The 22,621-nt window shown below is 38.9% G+C and overlaps 1 protein-coding gene across 2 annotated transcripts in view; it reads right to left on the minus strand.

Annotated features, from left to right (window-relative positions):
* Positions 1–22,621, minus strand: part of kiaa1614 (KIAA1614 ortholog) — a 46,995-nt gene that overhangs the window by 17,173 nt on the left and 7,201 nt on the right. For both annotated transcript variants that reach the window (XM_016993007.2, XM_008108899.3), the window contains exons 2-6: positions 22,429–22,541; positions 17,580–18,575; positions 13,147–13,210; positions 7,542–7,685; positions 3,897–5,596 (exon numbers count right to left, since the gene is read on the minus strand). In XM_016993007.2, the coding sequence (XP_016848496.2) occupies positions 3,897–5,596; positions 7,542–7,685; positions 13,147–13,210; positions 17,580–18,549 (2,878 nt within the window). In that variant the 5' untranslated portion in view covers positions 18,550–18,575; positions 22,429–22,541. The remainder of the gene's footprint in view (positions 1–3,896; positions 5,597–7,541; positions 7,686–13,146; positions 13,211–17,579; positions 18,576–22,428; positions 22,542–22,621) is intronic.

Here is a 22,621-nt window from a genome sequence, read left to right on the forward strand (position 1 = left end):
CCAGTCATGTCTGACTCTGGGGGTTGGTGCTCATCTCCATTTCTAAGCCGAAGAGCCGGAGTTGTCCGTAGACACCTCCAAGGTCATGTGGCCGGCATTACTGCATGGAGCGCCGTTACCTTCCCACCAGAGTGGTACCTATTGATCTACTCATATTGGCATGTTTTCAAACTGCTAGGTTGGCAGAACCTGGAGCTAACAGCAGGAGCTTACTCCGCTCTCGGGATTTGAACCTGGGACCTTCGGTCTGCAAGTTCAGCAGCTCAGTGCTTTAACACACTTTGCCACGGGGGCTTTAGTTTACATTATCTTAAATGCCATAGCTTTTAATATGGAATTTATAGGCCTCCCAAAGCTGTTGGGAGTGCTATTCCCATCACTTGTCACCACTGATTAGGCTACCTAGGATGGATGGCAAGCACAATCCACTGATGATCAGAGGGTTACTCATTTCCCACCTCACTCCTAAAGAATGCTAGGAAACAGTAGCTTGCTAAGGGCAGTGATAAATTTGTTGGAGAATCCTTGCTTTACTCTGAACAACATTTCCTTGAGTTAACTCTAGAAATGGAGATTATCAACAAAAAGGTTTCTCTATCACATTGCTTCCCAACCTTTGGTCCTCCAGGTGTTTTGGACTTCAACTCCCAGAAATTCCAGCCATCTTACCAATTATAAGAAATTGTGGGAGTTGAAGTGCAAAATACCTGGTGAACCAAAGGTTGGGAACCACTGCTTTGTCGTCGTCGTCATCATCATCATCATCATCATCATCATCATCATCATCATCATCATTTCAATCCTGCCTTTCTCCCCAGAGGGAATAACATCTAATAAAACCTTAAAATAAGACATATATTATTATTATTATTATTATTATTATTATTATTATTATTATTATTATTATTATATATCCCGCTAACATCTATCCACACTAGACAGTTTTAAAAGAGCAATACAAATGTTTAAAAAACAATTAAACAATAAGAGTGTGATATAAAATCGAAAAACAATTAAAGTTTTTGGGTGGATATAAAAGTTAAAATACAAGAAATTCCATTAAAATTACATTTAAAGCTCACTACCAAAATTCCACCTACAACCTCTCCAACAGTGTGCCCCATATTCTCCCCCAATGCCTGATTGCAGAGAAATGTCTTAACCTGCTTACAAAAGGCAAGCAGAGATGGGGCCATCCTGGTCTCTCTTGGGAGGGAGTTCCAATAGCATAAGCATGTACTTCCAGTCTCTGTATTTGCAGAAATTGTCTAACATGAAAATAGGAGTGGTGTAGTGGAGTAGTGAGTAGGAAAGGATCAGAAACAAGTCAGAAGAAGTCTTATTTATTGTTTTTACACCATATAATTTCAAGAAGGCTCCTGTCAACATTTTTTTCAAAGACGAATCTACAAATGTGATGTTAACAAACCATCACATTTGTAAATTGATCTTTGAAAAAATGTTGACAGGAACCGTCTGGAAATTAAAGTGTAAAAACAATAAATAAGACTTCCTCTGATTTGTTTCTGATCCTTTCCTACTCACTATTCTGAATTAAAATATGTTAAAAATAGTATGACCAACAGACACAGCACTGTAGTTTACCAAATGTTTTGTCCATTGAAAGAGATATGCATTGCAGACTATAGGCAGGAGCACAAAATATCTATGTGGGATTTGCTGTAGCCAATGGTAGCTAACGTCAGAGCTCTTGTGACTGAAGTCTGTGCGATATACAGATTGCTCAGACAGTTGACCCTGTCTGTCCTAAGATTCTCTCCCACTGAATAGAGTCTCTTCATTGAGGACCAAAACCAATTGCACAGAATTATGTGGATTAGAAGGGGAAAACCTTTTTTTTAAAAAATAAAGCTCTTTTCTAGAAAAAAAAGCTAGGAAACAAGCAAACACAACCTGGACAAAATGGGGTGAATTTGCCAGTCTACAGTGGACTATAGCATTGGTAATTGAGCCTCAGTTAATATCACAACCCCACACACAAACCTCAACATTTGTAAGAAAATCTGGCCTTAAAAGTATAACTTAAGATTTATCACAGCCCAACAACAATTTTTTTCTAGTGTATTAGTTTTTTGGCCTTTTCCTGGGGTTATTTGAGGCACTGATTCAGAATATTGCATTCGATAGACTGAATCAGTTCTAGTTTCCTAGACAAAGGTATCATGATTTCTATAAGCAGATGAAGACTGGTAGATGGCATATGTTCTGTAATATCAAAAGCTAGAGCTGATAATCAGTAGGTCAAATATACCCAGAAATAGGGATAACATTTGAGGCACCAAAATGTGTGTTGGCTTATATTATATTTCCAATTACCTCTGGGGGGAAAAAAAAGCACAATAGCCCTATTTAGGCCAATCCATCCCTAATATATGATTATAATGCTGCAGAAGGGGAGATTGGACAGTTTGGCCCTACCTTTACATTGAATAAGACAGCCCTCTAGATCACTGGTTTTGGGGGCATCACAAAAGGAGAGGTACAGTAGAGTCTCACTTATCCAACACTCGCTTATCCAACGTTCTGGATTATCCAATGCCTTTTTGTAGTCAATGTTTTCAATATATTGTGATATTTTGGTGCTAAATTTGTAAATACAGTAATTACTACATAGCATTACTGCGTATTGAACTACCTTTTCTGTCAAATTTGTTGTATAAAATGATATTTTGGTGCTTAATTTGTAAAATCATAACCTAATTTGATGTTTAATAGGCTTTTCCTTAATCCCTCCTTATTATCCAACATATTTGCTTATCCAACATTCTGCTGGCCCGTTTATGTTGGATAAGTGAGACTCTACTGTAATTGCTTGGTACACTTATCCAAGCTAAAGGGGCCGGCAGAAGCTTGGATATGCGAATATCTTGGATAATAAGGAGGGATTAAGGAAAAGCATATTAAACATCAAATTAGGTTATAATTTTACAAATTAAGCACCAAAACATCATGTTATACAACAAATTTGACAGAAAAGGTAGTTCAATGTGCAGTAATGTTATGTTGTATTTCCTGTATTTACAAATTTACCACCAAAATATCATGATATATTGAAAACATTGACTACAAAAATGGCTTGGATAATCCAGAACTTTGGATGAGCGAGGCTTGGATAAGTGAGACTCTACTGTATTTACCTGTTATTATTTATTTTAGCTTTGGAGAAAGGAGACTAATTGTGTGAACTTTCACTTCAGGGAGGGAAATAACATTATAAGCCTTATGTACTACATATTGTGATTAAGAGTGGGGACATCTGCTGCCCTGTCATTTCCAGCATTTTTTCTTCCCAGCAATCTCCTCTCTCATACAAGTGAAAACAGTACTGAGAATGAGATATAACTACTGGTTTGCTTTCGGCCTCAGTGGGAAGCAGAATACTCAACTAGATGGACTTCTGGTTGGATCAGCCAATGTCTTCTTATGTTGGAATGTGTTATAGCAGGTATGGGCAAACTTTAGCCCTCCAGGTCGTTTGGATTTCAGCTCCTAAAATTCCTAACAGCTGGTAAACTGGCTGGGATTTCTGGGAGTTGAAGTCCAAAACACCTGGTGGGCTACAGTTTGCCTATGCTTGTGTTAATGTTTTGTGCACCCCAGTTTTCCTGCTATCTTGTCTACACATCTCTTGCAATTTGACTTTTCACTTTTGCTTACCTTCACACAACCACTGCTATGCTCCCAGCTACTCCGAAGCTATTCTTTAAATAATCTAAATTAATATTCTGAAGAAATTAAAATATTTATACAAAAACTAAAACATGAAAATAAGCAAAGACATACATTGTAGATGAATCAATCTGACTTGCATAACTTAGCTTAAGAATGGGATATCTCTTGTTGAACAACCTCCGTCATTGCAATTGATCACTTACCATGTTTCTTGCTCATTTTCTGGCTGTCCTGGAGTTGTTCTTCTTTACTCTTCACCATGGCAGTCACTGAGGTTTTTGACTGGCGCTTTGCATAGGTATTATTGCAATTATTGGTGGACAAGGCCAGCAGCTGACACTTAGAAAACATCTTTGGACTTTGCATGCCCTTTTGCTCCGCTATTTGAGAGATATATGAGTTCTGGATATTAGGAGACATTGAATAAACTGGCAGTTCATTGGCATCCTCCACCTGTCCAGGATCAGGGCTGGCCAGGTTATAGCTGCTTTTTAAGACAGTCCTCCTGTAAGGCAAAGGGGAGGAATGGGCTTTTCCAGTGGCAGCAGATGCAGGTACTTGATTTTCTAGGTTGAAGCCAGCAGCCATCTCCTTATTTAGCTGCCGAGAAGGATCTGTTACTTGACTCAAATTGTTGCTTGGCTTGTGACTAAAGCTTTCCATTGATTTCTTGTTCAAAGAGTTTATTAAACTATCAGGGGCCTTGCAGGAAGACAACTCTTGAGAATGGACAGTAGGTATCAGTTCCCTAAACTGGGTCTTGGATCCTTGGTCCTTACCTTTCTTGGCCACTGGATACACATCTACAGGATGTCTGCCTCTGGGAATTGCCTTGTTAGAAATAATTTTGTTTGCCTGGCTTTTTATTTCAGAGGCTCCCTTAACTCTACATTGGTTTGTTTCATTAGCACTTAACCCAACATCTCCTTTCTTAATGCTAGGCACATTATCTTGGAATTCCTGTCTGTGAATGTTGCTGCTGGCATTACCCCAATGCCTCTCCTCCTCATTCGTCATACTCTTGGCTTCCTTCTGTGAAGGACAAAGTGGCCTAGAGTCTGGACCAGGCACACTGTGCCAATGAGTTTTGAACACTGTTTGTTGACTGATAACAGCTTCTTCACTGTCTGTCCGGTAACTATCTGATGTATCAGTAGTACTATCTAAAGCCGAGTCCACGTCATCTATACAAGTCACTTCCCCAATGTAAGTCTCCCTGATACGTTCTGTGAAAACACGCTGTCGAGAAGGAAGGATCCACAGTGGAGTTCCTTTGGGTCCAAGAGGCCTTATACACGAGTTCTCCTGAGAAGTGCTGAGCTCCTTGTGTTCATTGGCAAGACTAAGATGTTTGCTTTTTGGTGTGACATTACAAGTTTTATGTATGTCATTGCCAATTTGGTTTACACTGATATCAGGGTTCCTACCTGCCAATTTGCTGACGTAAGACCCACAGGCACTGCATTTCCCCTCTTTGTTGACTACCAGAGATGTACCCTTTTCGGTGCGTCCCCTGCTGCTTTGGTGAGTGACTGCCCCTCCTGCCTGCTGTGTGCTCTGCTGTTTCCAGCCAGGTTTGCAGATGCCATTCTCTTTACGTTGGAGGTCACCATTTATATAATTTGAAAGATCTGGTTTGGAGACCAATGGACCATGACCCAGAGATAAGAGAACTGAATCCAACACTCGTTTCTGACGTTGCTGCAAGCGTTCCAAGTAGCGGACCTCAGCATCCCGTGCAGACTCATCCTCAAAACGCACTCGGGATGGGGATGGTCCTCGTTTTCTTTGCTGCCCACAGCTGGACTCCCCACTGGATGAGTCACTTAAGTTTCCACTGGCATTGGGATCTCCATCTTTCAGGACAAAATTTGTTTCTGTATCAGATATTTCACAGGGATCCCTGAGGCACAAAACAGAAAGAGAGGATCTATGAACTCTGTCAAATTGATATGCCCAAATACAACCTCATCTATTTCCAAACCCTGGAGGTATTCTTTGGCTTAATGCAGCATAATTAAGAGTTAGACTAGGCATGAGCAAACTTTGGCCTTCCAGGTGTTTTGGACTTTAACTCCCACAATTCCTAACAGCTGGTAAGCTGGTTGGGATTTCTGGGAGTTGAAGTCCAAAACACCTGGAGGGCTGATGTTTGTCCATGCCTGAGTTAGACCTTACATCAGGCCTCTTCAACATATGGCCTTCCATACACCCAGATGCCTTAGCCAGTTTGTCTAATGGCCAGGAATCCTGTGAGCTAAAGTCCTAAACACCTGGAGGGTGTCTTAGAATGTTACTTATTATCTTTCTGCCAAGGAATTCTACATATCTTCCACTTCTGTTTGTTTATCACACTGATATGACATGTGCTCTTTATAAGGATCCTAATAATATGCCAATACTTTCTAGAGTTGCATTTTGAAGACAGAAGCAGAACCACAGTGTACTTAAAGGTAATAGACGTGAATCAGGCAGGGACAGGATTTTAAAAAAATAGAGTTGCAAGACTGAAAAGCACTGGCTAGCAAATATGGCAGGGGGAGATAAGGAAAGGACACAAGAAATGGTATGAAAATGTAAGCCTAATAAAATGACCAAAGGTTTTCTATAAGTTAAACAGCTCTCTTAACTGTGAGAGCTGTTCGGCACTGGAACTCTCTGCCCCAGAGTGTGATTGAGGCTCCTTCTTTGGAGGCTTTTAAGCAGAGCCTGCATGGCCATCTGTCGGGGGTGCTTTGAATGTCATTTTCCTGTTTCTCGGCAGGAGGTTGGACTGGATGGCCTGTGAGGGCTCTTCCAACTCTATCATTCTATGATTCTATGACTTTTCTCTGCTAAGAAAAAACAAGAATAGCACAGAAAGGCTACTGTCAGTTCAGCTAGTTTTGATTTGATCATAACTAACAGAGACGAACTGCTCAATGGAGTAGAATTAGTGGGATCCTTGAGTGGGAGTGATCATATCCTCTTGGGGTCTGTTATACAGAGGAGATAGGAAACCAAATGTAGTTAGATGTGCACTCTGGACTTTGAAAAAGTTGATTTCATAAAGCTTAGGGAAATACCCATGGCCAGAAAAGCTCAAAGGGAGTTTATGATGCAAGAAAGTTTGTTAAAGGGGATACAGTTGCAAAGAATACAAGGGAGAAAGCAAAGTAGGATATGTATAAAGAACCCAGGGTGTGTGGACAAAGAGCTTTCAGATGAGCCAAAATTTAAAAGAATGGGAAGAAATGGAAAAAAGGGACATCACTGTAGAATAATACAAACGAATGTAAGTACTTGTAGAGGGAAATTCAGAGAAATGAAAGCTTAGAATGTGCACAGGCTTGCTAAAGAAGTTAATAATTTAAAAAATGAATTATATGGGCAGGTTGAGGAGGAGGAGGAATTGCAGGGCCATTGCATGGAGAAGATGGTGAAATTCTAACAGAAGAAAGAGAGAAGGCCAATATGTTCAATATATTCTTTGTCAATGTCTTTTCTGTAAAGAAAAAGAGTTCTATAAACTGTGAAAATAGAAGATTTGATGCATTAAGGGGCCTGCAGCACAAAATGGGTAAAGTGGTTGTAAAGGAATACCTAGCTATTTAAAATGAATTTAAAGTCTTCAGGGCCAGATTAATTCCATTCATGACAGAGTCAGAGCCACTCTGCATGGGGAGACCATGCAGGTGAATGACTGTGAGAAAAAGAATATGTGGTTTAGAAGTGAAGAAAGCATTCCATGTACAAGTAAAACAAAAGTTAAAGCAGAGAAACACACACTGGAAATACCACACATTCCTTTTTCTGCTTCCATCCCTTTTGAAAGCACTGACCATCCTGTAGAAAATTCATGGTCTTACCTCCTTTGCTGGGAGAAAGTAGGCAGGATGTTATGGCTAGCTCGAAGGGGGTTTGTTCTGGCCTTCATACGCGCTCTCTGCAGCAGTTGCTTAGCCTGTTCATGCCTGGGGCTCAGCTCCAGCTCCTGGCTGGGAACAAAGGCCCTGCAAGCAAGGCAGCAGGGAGCAAGGAGAGGGAGATTAGGGGAAAAAATAACAAGGATTAAGAGTGGTTTAACAGTGACAGCAGCAAACTGTAGTGGGCAAACTGTACACTCACCAAAGCTGGATTCAGGTCCCTTACAGAAAACTAAGTTGACGCTAGGTGGCATCTTACTCAGCCACATCAATACTAAAAGGGATGTGTAAAGGCTTTTCCACACAGCCATATAACCCAGAATATCAAGGCAGAAAACCCCACAATATCTGCTTTGTACTGGGTTATCTGAGTCCACACTGCCATATATTCCAGTTCAAAGCAGAAAATGTGGAATTTTATTCAGCTGTGTGGAAAGGGCCTAAATATATCAGTGATCAAACAGGGTGTGCATATGCAATTTTTCAAGGAAGCAAGGAGTGATTTTAGAATTACTTTTCTTGTTGCAAGAATGTCTTTGGTAACTGCCCAATTTTTGAAGGCTATTCATAATTCAGGATTTATGTTGTGGTTGTTTTGTACACATGTGAAATTTGTTCAGATAAAGTTCCCAATTATAGCCTTTTCTGGATAACAAATAGCATTTTGGGGGGGGCCAACATTGTTGTTTTCGGTACAAACAGCCACGGACAAATTTGGACAGAATAAATACCAAACTGTGAAGATTCTCATCAGTCATAATTCTTAAAACTGAAGATAATATATTTAACCAGCCATTTTAATTATTTTGAAATATAATTTCCATCCCTACTAGGGTTAAACAACCCTGGATAGAAACTTAAAAACAGACAGCTCATGAGCCTAAGTGACCATGCACACTAATACAAATGGGCAATGGGGACTCTAGCACTAGAGTAGAAGACTATATATGCTTTTGTTGTTGTTTATATATACCACTTTAAAGAATCCATAATTATAAATTATTATAATTAGGATTTATAGATGTATAACACAATTAAAAACGTCCTTATATCCAAAGCTTTGAAAGATACATGAGTATTAAAGTGGATAAAGATTTTTTAAAAAGACTGTTCTACATATTATTAACAGAAAACTTTAAAATTATTCCAGGCATTTAAGTGGGAACAGGAATGAATCATTTGGTGCACAGGATGTCAGAGATGTTAGCACAGCTGCTTAGAATAGCCAAACGTGTCAACTGAGTTCATCATTAGTTGCATGGCTAGGAGCTAGCTCTGGACTTTCATGCACACTTCAAGAACCAAATAAATCTAAAATATATTTTATCATAAATAATGGCAAGGCAAAAAAGTGAATGTCTTTATAATGTGCAATTAATGAGCTCACAATGCCCTTATTTCAAAAGATTAACTCTTTAGGTTCAAAACAAAATTACATCTCCAAAGAAAATACACACATGTATTTTCACCTGAGCCCCCTTCGGGTTTGAGAAGGAGGGTATATAAATACCGCAAATAAATAAATGTTCACAAAATTATGTAAGCCAGTATTTATTAGGCAAATACATAATGCATTTTATTATAAAACTCTCCCTGATCATGAATGTAATTTCCCATCACTAACACAAAGAAAAGAAGAAAACATTATCTATATGTGTAGATAAGATATTATATTTTGCTATACAGTTACTGCCTTAAGGAAGGCATTCTTGAAATGTGGTGTCATTTCCATTAAAAAATATTGACTGGTACCGTGAAGATTTTACTCATTCGTTCACACTCACTTAACTAGGCGTTTGTATTTTGCCTTTCTGCAAAGAAGCTGAGAGCGGCATTCACAAGTCTCTTCCCATCTCACTCTCAGAACCAGCCCTATGATAGACTGAGGAGAGAGATAACTACTGTCTAAAGATCAGTGAAGGAACTCCACAGCTGAACATATATTTGAATTTAGCATTTTAACAGTGCTATTCTCAGAATATTTACTAAGGAAAAAGATACACTGAATTAATTTAATCCAACTTTTTCGGAATAGGATTGTACAAAATAAGTGACTCTAGTTCTAAACCAGACTGGATCTTCTGTTAGATTCGTTGGTAACAACTAACAACTAACAACAACAACAACAACAACAACAACTTTATTTATAACCCACCCATCTCCCCAAGGGGACTTGGAGCAGCTTATATTGCCTGCTTCAAAACCTCAAATTGTTCTTGATACATACGGAAGCAGTTGGCCTCTTGAGCACTGCTAGACAGTATGTTCCTTGTTTTATTTTTTCACAGCTACCGCAACACCAGAAATGTGGATGCCATCAATCTTACTTCCCACTGACTCAACATCTGACCCATTTTCCTCTTCTATCCCGCTCCCCCTCCCACTCAGTACATCAACATGCTCAGAACCTCCCCATTGGCCCCTTCCATAATCCTGGTGATTATTTTAATCTGCTCAGAAAGTCACTTCAGATGGCCTCATCTTAACTCTTTCAGCATAATCTCCACCTCTTTCACTGTCCACAACAAAGCTACAGATAGTTATATACAGCACACTGCTTTTCCTTTCAGCTTAGAAAGCAGAATAGATCTGTTTGTTTACATACGAAACATTCTCGGAGTCATCTACCAAAGCCTACAAAGAAGCTTTGCTTAGACATTTAGCATGAATGGAAGCCACCAAAATAACATTAGACATCACTACAGCATCAGATGCCCCCAACGGCTTTTCTGAGGATGAAGGCAGAAAGGAGATGAATTATACCTTCCTACAGGCAGAGCTTACCCAGACAAAGGCAAATCGTTTAGCAAACACCACACAAAAACCCATATTGCACCTCAGAGCAGATTTCTCACAATGCAAATTATTGCATGAGACCCTTAAAGAAATGTGAACAACAATGACATTCAGGCAGATATGCACTATAATGTCTCTCTCCTTCAAATTATCAGGAGCGACTACCTCCATCCAGAATTGACTTGCACAATCCTTAATCCTGTAGGAAAGATTCCAGGAAAGAGAAGAAGGCAAACAGAGATATCCAAGAGGGTTAACCATCTCCAACTGCTCTCTCCTTTGTATTCTGCTTGTATTTATAAATTTCCTCTGAAACATTTATTTCCTTAAATGTAAAACACAAACATGCACCTACCTACTAAATTAATCATCCTAATTTGAGTTGGTATGAGCAGAAAATCCTGGGTTCAAATATTATGTACTTCAGCCACAAATTAACCTGGAGGCATTCGGCAAGCCATCATTTTCTAGCCTGACTCTCCCACGGCTACAATTAAGGATAAATGATGACATATTTTGAGAATTTTACTAAGATTACTAAGAATGAAAATAAAGCACTATGAAAACCCCAAAGCATTTTATGCACATTAAGAATTGATCTACAGTAGAGTCTCACTTATCCAACATTTGCTTATCCAACATTCCGGATTATCCAACGCATTTTTGTAGTCAAAGTTTTCAATATATTGTGTTATTTTGATGCTAAATTTATAAATACAGTAATTACTGCGTAGCATTACTGCATATTGAACTACTTTTTCTGTCAAATTTGTAGTATAACATGATGTTTTGGTGCTTAATTTGTAAAATCATAACCTAATTTGATTTTTAATAGGCTTCTCCTTAAACTCTCCTTATTATCCAACATATTCGCTTAACCAACATTCTGCCAGTTCATTTATGTTGGATAAATGAGACTCTACTGTATTTAATAATTGTACAGATTTAGCATCCCTTATCCAGAATTCCAAAATCTGAAATGCTCCAAAATCTAAAACTGCCAACATGTGTGGTTGTGATAATCACACCTTTACTTTCAGATGGTTCAATTTCCACAAACTTTGTTCAATGCCCCAAATTATTAAAAATATTGTGTATAAAATTACTTTCGAGCCCTTGATGGCGCAGAGGGTTAAACCCCTGAGCTATTGAACTTGCTAACTGAAAGGTTGGTGGTTTAAATCTGGTGAGCAGAGTGAGCTCCCCTTAATTAGCCCCACCTTCTGCCAACCTAGCAGCTCGAAAACATGCAAATGTGAGTAGATCAATAGGTGCCACTTCTGTGGAAAGATAACGGTGCTCCATGCAGTCATGCCGGCCACATGACCTAGGTGTCTATGGACAACGCCAACTCTTCGGCTTAGAAACGGAGATGAGCACCAACCCCCAGAGTTGGACACAACTAGACTTAATGTCAGGGGAAACCTTTACCTTTACCTATGTGTATAAGTTGTATATAAAACATCAGTGATTTCTGTGTTTAGACTGGGTCCAATCTCCAAGTTATCTCGTAATGTATGTATATACAAATACAGGTATTCCAAAATCTGAAATCCAAATCAATTCCGGTCCCAAACATTTTTTATAAGGGATATTCAACCAGTACCCAAAACGGAGATAACATTTAAATAGAATCTGATTTGATTTCCACAAAGGACAGGGTTAAAAATCTAGAATGTAAGATAACACAAAACACAGAGATTTTTAAAAACACCATAATATTTACAAATGTATTTGAAGGCATTTGGATTCAATTCTTGAAGGTTTTTTGCAATTTGAGGTCACACTACAATATTACAACAAAGACTTGATTTGTGAATTGTATTAAATTATTAGAAATTAAATTATCTGAAATAGAAATTATATTTCTGTGTTGGAACAATTAAAATTATTTAGATGATAAACATGAGGGGAACTAAGTTTTTGAAAACATGATGTTTTGATGTTTAATTTGTAAAATCATAACAAAATTTGACATTTAATAGGCTTTTCTTAATCCCTCCTTATTAACCAACATTTTCACTTATCCAATGTTCTGCCAGCCCGTTTATGTTGGATAAGCGGGACTCTATCGTACCTCCAATAACTGCTAAATATTATCACATGTAGATTAACCAAAACATTTCCCATGCTACATTTCAATTTGTTTCAGCTTTCAGATAACTTTTTAATCATGTACAGAAATCAATTAAAGGGTTAGCAATTCAGAATAAGATAGTAAAAACACTCAACAACGCTGTCATTTTCATCAATTTCTTCTTGTGGCTTAACACTAACAATTAGCTAAGATGTATCCACAACAAGTTCTGGTGTCATTGCATAGGCCGTGGATGGGTAATTTTTGGTCTTCTAATGTTTCAGATTTCCACTTCCAGTAGCCCCAGTCACCATTAAGAACAGTGTAAAGGAATTACGAGAGTTATAGCCTGAAACATCTGAAGGGCCAGAGGCTAAAGGATATAGCAGGAATGGGACAGTACTGACACCAGGTATGTAGCTCTGATAATGGCTCTTCAGAGCGGCCAAAATGTGTTTACAATGGTGCTCTGCAGGTCATAATCAAAGAAAAAAGCTTCTCTGTGTGCATGGATCTGATATAAATCTATTCAAGCTCATATATGTCTAAGGTGGATGATGTGGGGGAAAATTCTTTTTCCAAGGGAGGAACATTCTACCTTAAATAAAAAAATTGTTTATGAGTCCTTTTTCCAGCACTGAAGTAGGACTGCCTGTTAGATGTCTGTAATCTTACCGGTAGCTTTCAGAATCTTGTAAGGAAACACCAGAATCCCAGTCCACATCATTTGGCAGAATCTCTGTAGATATACAACAAGAGAAAAACTTAATCAATTTTGTACACCTCTGTCACATGTAAAGGAGCAGGACATGAAAAACACATATCTCTTCTAGGGAAAGGGCTTTTGATCTCTGTGCCCTTCACACCCAAATCTTTATTTCTTTAATGTGCCGTGATCCAAGTCAACAATGCTCTCGCCATCACTCATCCACACACACACACCACTTTCCCCCTCTGACTGAATTTACCATATTTACTCGAGAATAATGTGCCATCACATGTAATGAACACTTCATTTTTGAAGGTACGCATTACAAAAAATAGATTTGTCCTCAAATGTAATGTATCCAACGTCACAGGCATAGTACATCAGGATGGAAGGAAGCGTAAATGAGACCGAGGGGGAAGTTTTGAAGGCTCATGAATGAGACCAGTTTGAGATCATTGCAAGGCTGGTGACCCTCAGTCCAAAAGAGGAGTGTGGCTCTATCAGGCCGAGACTTGCAAGCCTCATGTGTTCACCTTTTAAAGGTTTACAACACCCTTGTATTATATATTACTATTAATATATATATATACACATACACTATGGATATATATATATATAGATATATACATGTAGACACCTTCATGTTTTGTGAGGGGAGGGGGGGGGTTGATTTTGGCAACACCTGCAGCCTCCAGAGAGATCAAAGAGCAGAAAATTGGCCTTTGGACTCACATTCCTGTTCTAAAGTGTGATCCAAGATTGAACTTATTGTTTGGACTTTCGCTTGTTTAGTTTTAAGTCTGTTTCTGACTTCAATAAATCTCAAAAGATGTGGACATAGGAGGAAAAATGATTGTATACATATTGTGTAGCGTGATAGGATTTTTTTCCCTTGTTGTAATGGCCATTCCCACTCACCACATAGAACTTGTGCAAAATAGAATCTGTTTAAACACATTATTTCATGAAACTCCTAAAAAGCCAGCTCAGTGTAACTGCCATGAGAATATCAACAGCACATGGAAAACATGATAACAACCCAACCAAGTTCCCAGGGATAGATACAAAAGGTTTTTAAATAGAAAGGTTGCACACACTTGGCCATAATTGTGGGCAAATTCATAAGAGCAGATATACTTCTCTTGGATACTGATGTTCTCATTTTTAAAAATATTAGTATCACAACAGTTTATTTTAAATCATTGTTTCGCTTCTCAAGTGGGAATGGTTAGAGGCATGAAAAATCCTGTGTACTGATTATGTGGCTGTGCTATTGCCTATGTTAGCCACCTCTTCCCCTCAAATCATCCTATATCCAAGCTGTGCACAGTCTCACCAGTTTTATGTAATCCTTTTATAATAAAAAATCATCTATTTGGATTTTTAAATACTTCTTTTTCAATAATGCCAAAAAATTTTGAAGCTATCACAAATACAGTGTAATCTGTGTTTACTCAGAATTGCTGCTTTGGGTCAGAAAAGGCAGGCCCCTTCTACACTGCCCTATATCTCAGGATCTGATCCCAGATTATCTGATTATCCCAGTAGAGACTCTTATAATCCAGTTCAAAGTAGATAATCTGGGATCAGATCCTGGGACATAGGGCAGTGTAGAAGTGGCCATAGTGTCTTCTTTCCTTCATCTCATTTCTGAATTTTAAAATGCATAGTCAAATATGCACCTACTCAGATGTGAGCCCCATTGATTTCATTGAGACATGCACTGAGACAGGGCAAGAAAATACAAGGACAGCAAGCACAACAGTCAAAGAAAAAAAAACATGCAGTTGGAATTCTCACTTTTATGTACTAAATGAAAAGGGCCTTCTTCTGATACCGTTTCCCCGAAAATAAGACATCCCCAGAAAATAAGACCTAGTTGGGGTTTTGCTGAATTGCTAGATATAAGGCCTCCCCTGAAAGTAAGACCTAGCCAAGTTTGTGTTTGGAAGCATGCCCATCAAACAAAACACTAGAGCATGCAGGATTGGTAAATGTACATACCATAGAGTGTTATACATCGAAATAATGGTAATAACAAGACATTCTTGATAGGATTCACAGTTTGTCTGGTTATGCTGGTTTATGATGACAACTACTGTACAACATATAATGTTCATTTTTTGTTCAACAATAATAATAATAAATAATAATAAAACTTTATTTATACCCCGCCACCATCTCCCCATGGGGACTCGGGGCGGCTCACATGGGGCAAGGCCCAACCAGCACAATTTACAAAAACAACAGCATAAATACATTGAATAATATACAAAAAAAATAAAACACAGTAAGACAATAAAACAAGAGTTAATACAGCAGTAATATTATCAATCAACCACCAAGTACAATTCAGTCGACTTCATTGGTGGGGGGGACTGCAGCAGCAATATAAAATATAAAATGTAATTCAATAAATAAATAAATTCAATAAATGTGAATTCTTCTTCATGGAAAGATAAGACATCCCCTGAAAATAAGACCTAGCGCATCTTTGGGAGCAAAAATTAATAAAAGATGCTGTCTTATTTTCAGGGAAACACGGTAGTAGGCCACAGCAATGGTTACCAATAGTTAAATGTGAATAGATAATTAAAATGTGGGAACACCAATTTACTATCGGGCAGTTACTATAACTTGAATAATATTATGGTTATTATCCGAAGTATCATGATCTGCAGTATATTGGGAGTGGGTCGGATTCATCCCTCTCTTTCCAAATCATAGGTTTGAATATACCCTTCCTAAGCACCAGGAGAATCACTATACCTCTGTAGGGCTTGAATCTCCATTCAGGGAAATATTTTGTTTTGTAAATAAAAAAGGAAACAGGTTGGTGGAAGAGGCATTTCACAAGAACGCTAGATGAAGATGCATCTGGCAAAAATGAGCTACAACACAATCTAAAAAAGAACTGGGTTAGGATAGGGGCTAAGTAGGATGCTTTGTTTGACTTTGTGATAAGATGAATTGTGGCATTGCAGGATCACATAGCTGAAATAAAGTGTAAGGCATGGAAAACAAACGTTTGAGAAGAATGACATGTTTTCACGATCAGATTGTTTTTATCACTTAATAGAGCAATTATTCGAATTGCAGGTTCAATGTCTTGTCTCTTTTGACCCTGAAACATTAACTGTCAAGAACAGCAAACAACTTTTGCTTTCAGTGTAACCATTTCCCCCTGCCCCTGTCAATTATTTACTTCTCCCTCATATGGAGTAAGTCAAGCAGAAGGGTGCAACACTTCAGTTTAGTAATCTCAGCATCTGGAAAGAAGGGCATGTTTAGTTCTTTCTACACTACTGTGTCATAGTTAGCTACCACACACCATATATACTCATGTATAAGTCAATCTCATGTATAAATTGAGGAATTTTTGGAGCCCAATTTTTAGATTTTGATATGACCCATCAATAAATCAAGGGTCATTCTGCATACAGGGAATGCATTACTTGGCCATCACTGCCATTTTCTGGCCCCATAATTCAACAAAGCTATAAGTCAAACCACAGCAGAGAGAGCAGAAGGATGGGTACTTCTTTAAGGTTATCCTGATATAGACTAAACTCTCACCTTTTGGTACTCTACTCAAGTAGTTCCTTTATTGAGTTTTTTTATTGTGTCAGAAGTGAATTGAGGCAAGTCGCTTCTTGTGTGAGAGAAGTGGCCATCTTCAAAGACGTTGCCCAGGGGGTGTCTGGACGTGTTACGATCCTGCAGGGGGCTTCTCTCATGTCCCTGCATGGGAAGATAGGGCTGACAGACGGGAGCTCAGTCTGTCTTGAGGATTCGAATCGCAAACCTTCAAGTCAGCAGTTCAGCTGGCACAAGGGTTTAACCCATTGCGCTACCATGGCTCCTCCTTTATTGATAAGAGTTAAGGTAAAGTGATTTCATTTACCCATGAATAAGTCAACCCAGTTTTTTGGGGTTGACTTTTTGACTAACATTTCTAGACTTATCCATGAGTATAGTACTATATACAGTAACTGAATTAGATTTACTATGAATTTAAACTGTTTTTATGTTCACATTTTCTTTTGGCCACATTGGCATGAGATGAAACTTTGGGAATGTGCTTTTGTTGTTGTTTGTAATTAGACAGCAGGTCTTTGTAGTTTTCACTGCATTTTCCCACAGAAAAAAAATTATTTATGGTATCTGAAAAGGGTACATTCTTTGAGTGATTCTTCGAGGTTTTATTTAGTGAAGCCTATAAGATGCCTAAAAAAACTTCTCTGAAGAAGAGGAAGCAAGGACTGAATGTGGGGATTGTGTGACTTATGTTGTGGCTCTCTGCTACAGTGCTTTCTAAATTCTCATGTGTATGTTCACAAACTCCTAATTACAAAGACCATTTAATTTCTACTGCTTCATCCTCCTCATATGTACATACCATTACTGGGCCCATCATTCCCAAGGATTGGGGCTTCCTTCTTGTGACGATGGAGGGTATGCAGTTCATGTGAAGAGTAGCTATTAAACTGTGACATGTTCAGCATCTCCTGGAGCATAGACCGATTCTTTTCCACTCTGTCTGCCAGGGACAAGGTGGTGGCATGGCTTCCACCACTGCCAAGGCTGTCCCAGCTCTCTGTCCTCCAAAGCCGTCCTGTTGTTGACATCCCACAAGTGTCATTTGGGTGGCCAAATGAGCAGTTTTCAATATCTCTGGCTTGAACTAGTTGGCCTTCTCCACCATTAACTTCCTCAAAAGATTTCTGGAGGCAGGAAAGGTCCTTTAGGGAGCTGGCTTCATAGAGACCATTTCGGGATGCCCTTTTTGTTGTTCTTCCTGAACAGCCCTTTTTATCCTGAATATTTCTTCCGCAAAGCCTCTGGAACTCCTCAGGTGAAGTCCAGGTAATGTTTATAGGCTGTTCTTCTGCTTTAGATCCTGTATGCTTTTCAAAATCACTGACATGTGAACTTGCTGGGTTTGAATCCAGAGATTCCTTTTGCATGGAATGTGGGTAATCAGCACTGTCCAATAGCACATCTGTCAGGTACGTGCGAATCTGAGCCTGTGGTTCCACAACTGCATCTTGAGAAGCAGAGTCTTTGGGTGGCTTTCCCTTCCAGGCTTTACTTTTTTTGAGAGAAGTCCGTTCTTGGGATGGTTCTTCAGCCAGCTTGTTAGTGACACCCCTCTTCTCTTTTAGTGCTTTGACCTTGGATTCCAAAATAGAGGTCCCCTTGCATGGATTTCCTGAAAGTCCAACTGGGACCCATGCTGGGCCCTTGAGGCAATAACTGTCTATATCCTCAGGACTCTCAAGGGGATGTTTGGATCTAGAAATATTTTTGATGCATTGCTTCATGCTTTTCAAGACTTTCCTCCTTTCAGTAGGGAAATTTCCATCCATGTTTCCACTACCAGTAGGCAACAGACCTTTCATGGAGAAACAAGGAAAGAAATGTGAACAAATCCCTGTTTACTTGGCAGGCGGTCATTCTCTAAAGATAATGCATACCAGAATGGGTCTACTCTCTTCTGAGGAAGACTTAAATAGTATACAGCTCTGTTATATTTCTGTACTCAAAATACTAATAACATCACAAGACAATTCTGCACAAAGTAAATCCAGTCTCCACTACATGTATAATTTATGTACATTCGAACATTTATTTTTTATTTTTATGATTTCCTCTGCTTGCCCTGATGACTGAAAGGAGCTTAACCATGTGGACTACTGAAATTCTGCCCTATAACCATTGTCAGAGCTGTGTTTAGTACATACCTTATCAATAGCAACACATATGCAATCTGTCCTATCAGCTGGATTGTGCAATATGTATACAGAATGGTTTACACCGGACCTTTCCAAATATTTCATGTTAGTAACACCTTTTCAGCCATGCAACACAATAATTCAGTTTTACCAGCAAAGCAGATTTTACCCCAATGCCTGTGAAAAGCTGAAAATTTGCAAAAGAAGTACCATATCAACAGGTGGTAGCAGCTTCCTTTTGATATTATTCGTGATGTTGAAACAACATTAAGTCAGTGAGCTGAGGAACTAAACTTCATGTGTTCCTATACACTCACATACTGTCTTTTAGAAGACTGCACCCCCCAGGATTAACTTTTCTTTTGTCAACATTGTCACTTTTGTATAATGCCTACAAATGGGCATCTCACCAGATGCCGAAGAATGCTTATTTTTGTCAGGAGTATAGGATTTCATACTTCACAATCCCCCAAGAGCACTTGGTTGGAGAGTATTTAGTTCTAAAGGAGAGTCCACAGTCTTTCAAGGCAGTTCAGCTTGTATCAAACACCTAGGATTTATTTATTTAATTTGAATAAAGAATTTAAATCTTACAATTAAGATGTGCCGAATTCTCTGGTTATAAAATTAATATGACTTTTTTTTCGGGCAAAGGGTTGCTATCATTATTATACATTTTAGATGGGAGGACTACGGCTACATGATAACAGAAAAGAGAGAAATTGGTACTGCATAATTCTGTGCTTCTAGGAGTGATCTTTATTGGAAAGCAAGCCAAGTCAAATAAAAGTTTCAACAATACAATAGCATGTGGAAACGGATCCTTCTTTCTATTTCTTCTGAAAAACTTCCTGTGAGGGACACACGCTTACGTAGTTTTATCCCCTGGAACAGTTTTTAGTTTATCATTCCAATCGAATCTGCATCAAATTCTGAATGTGCCCATGACAGCTGCAACTAATTGACTTTGTTTGCTGTTATGAATGCAGTTATTATAATACACAACATGCATCTACATTCCAATAGACTGTATACATATTTCCTGAAACCTTGGGGTTTCCAGATGTTAGGAACACCAACTCCCAGAAGCACCAGTCAGAGATTATGGGACCTGTAGACATTTAAAGGGCAAAAGTTCCCCTCTTTGGTCCACTCCTGTCCTTTCAGATTAAAACTGAAGACGAGAGGGAATTTAGAAGAACAGATAATGCAACCTTCAACCTTTGAGCTTCTGCAACAGAAAGCATTCAACTAAGCAGAATAGTTCACATGCAGTTGAACCACAGAGATTATCACAATGCACATGGACAGCATGGGGAGTAAAGGTATCGAGCGAGTAGGTGAGGTGAGAAATCAATGTTGTTTAGGGTTTTATCATGATGTTTTGAGTGATAAGAAAAGAGATAATTGGGCTAATTTTATTTTTCCAGCCTAAGTTGAAGTAGTCAGAAGAAGGAATCTTGATATTGCTAGAAGGAATTAATTTCCTTTGCCTTTTTAGAACAGAGACCATGAGAGGAGAGGAAGAAACCCAAATTTTGCTGTCATTTGGAGGACGGAATTCCCCTTGGCTGTTTAGAAGGGGGATGGGAAGAAACTGAAATCTTAGAGCTTAGGTGTGACTGGAAGGGCTTCTTCTGCTTGCTCAAGCCACTTCGCTTGGCAAGCTTGCTAATGAGGGCATAGCAAGAGCTGTTATGCCGCCTTTCTACTGTGCTCTCTGCACCTCTACAGGAGATATAGCAGAGATGTGATGCCTCTCTGTTTCTCTCACCTGATGTGCTTTCTCCACTAGAAAAACCTGCTGATGAAGGGACAGCAGAAGAACACGGTTCTTACCAGTTGCTCTCTGTGTGCTCCCATGAGGAGGAGTTTCCATCTAAAGGCAACAAGCTCACCATTTCCAAGCCCCCTAGGGATCAGCACTCCCTATGCAACATTCCCTATGTATAGGATAGTTCTCTAGCCTATAAAATTAAGTTCTACTTCAAGCCTCTTAAACTGTGAATTGAATAAATTAATTGACTTTGTGGCACCATCAGAACACATGCTCCTAAACCTGAACGTCTTTCCCATTTACTTCAGTCTCAATTTACACTGCAAGTACAGGAACACAACTTAATTGTAAATTGAGACTCACCCATACTTTAGAAATGCAATGCATGGACTCTCTGGTGCTTTGATAAAGCTAACAGTTCAATGATAGGTGGGACTGGAAGGTAAAGACCTTCAGGAAGATTTTAGAAGTAATGACAAGAGAAAACATGTTGTTGTAGCATTGCAGGACATAGGCCACCTCTGAATCAGAGTACAGAGATGATGCTGGCTTGATGGAAACCACAATGAATATTACCTACTTTGGACCATCAATCATTTCAGCCATTAAATCACTCTATGAGCTGAGGAGTCTGCTATCTAAGGCCAAATCCAGAACTGGACAAGGTCACATGTTTGCCAAAGCAACTGGGGATCTTATCACATTAGGAAATACTCTGTTTCTGAGACTAATTTAAAACGGGAACCATCACATGACGTTTGTCCCATCCTATCAGTATTCTGCCAGAATCTGTCTGCAAAGCACTGTAGAAACTGATTATTTGCAGACAGATTTTGGACATTGAATGTTTGGCATTTTTATTATCTTTTGGAAACCGCCCTGAATCTCTTTGGGGAGGGTGGATTATAAATAAAATATTTTTTTTATTATTGGGGGTTTTGAAATATGTTGCTGAAGTGCTGTTTTTGTGTGTGAAAGGAAATTCTGTATGCATCCCTTCAGCAACGATACTTTTAAAAACATCATAAAGTGATGTAGGGGGTGTTTTGAATGGATTAGGAGGAGCCAGTCTTCCGTGGTGTGATGAGTCAAAGCACGGTATTTTCAAATCATAAGAATCGTAATTATCAGGTATGATGAGGAGAGTATGCATCCTGTCTCAATACAGTATGCATCCTGGCCCCAAAAATATATGGGATGCATACTGGTATAAAAGGATTATATCCCAATGTGATAAGGTCCTAGCTAAACAGCACTACAATTCTCATATTGCACAGAGCATTACAGAAGAAGAAAAAAACAAAGCAGCTTTTGGTTCCTACTCACAATGTCCTCCAGATTAAGAGGTACAGGGAAGGAAGCTTTAACTGAGGCCCCTTCCACACAACTTAATGAAATCCCATATTTTCTGTTTTGAACTGGAATATATGACAGCGTGAACTCAGATAACCCAGTTCAAAGCAGATATTGTGGGATTTTCTGCCTTGATATTCTGGGTTATGTGGGCGCATGGAAGGGGGCCCTAGGATGCTACTTCTACCACTAAATCCTGGATTTGATATTTGTCTCAAATTTTCATCCCAACCCTCAATTCCAGTTAGCAGGGAACACTGACATCTACATGCAATTGAGGGCAAGAGAATGCAAACTGTTTTGCAGGCAAAAGGGAATGTGTTCACTGTAGAAGAGCAGTAAACTTACCGTATTCCGGAAAAAAACAATATGTTTATACTCACCAAGCCTTTTTGTATCAGCAGCAACTCTGCTTCTGTGGAAATGGGAAGTGTGGCGATGTGGACCGCCACGCTAAAGAATCACAGTTCTGGGATGACATTCTTCTTAGATCCACCTAGGCAAATGAACAGAAATAAAAATAAAAGGAGTTGTAGAAATCCCAAATCCTGCTTGAGTTTGTAGTCATCTCAGAGT

Source organism: Anolis carolinensis, chromosome 4 (assembly GCF_035594765.1).
Source record: "Anolis carolinensis isolate JA03-04 chromosome 4, rAnoCar3.1.pri, whole genome shotgun sequence".
In the NCBI taxonomy this organism is placed as follows: domain Eukaryota; kingdom Metazoa; phylum Chordata; class Lepidosauria; order Squamata; family Dactyloidae; genus Anolis; species Anolis carolinensis.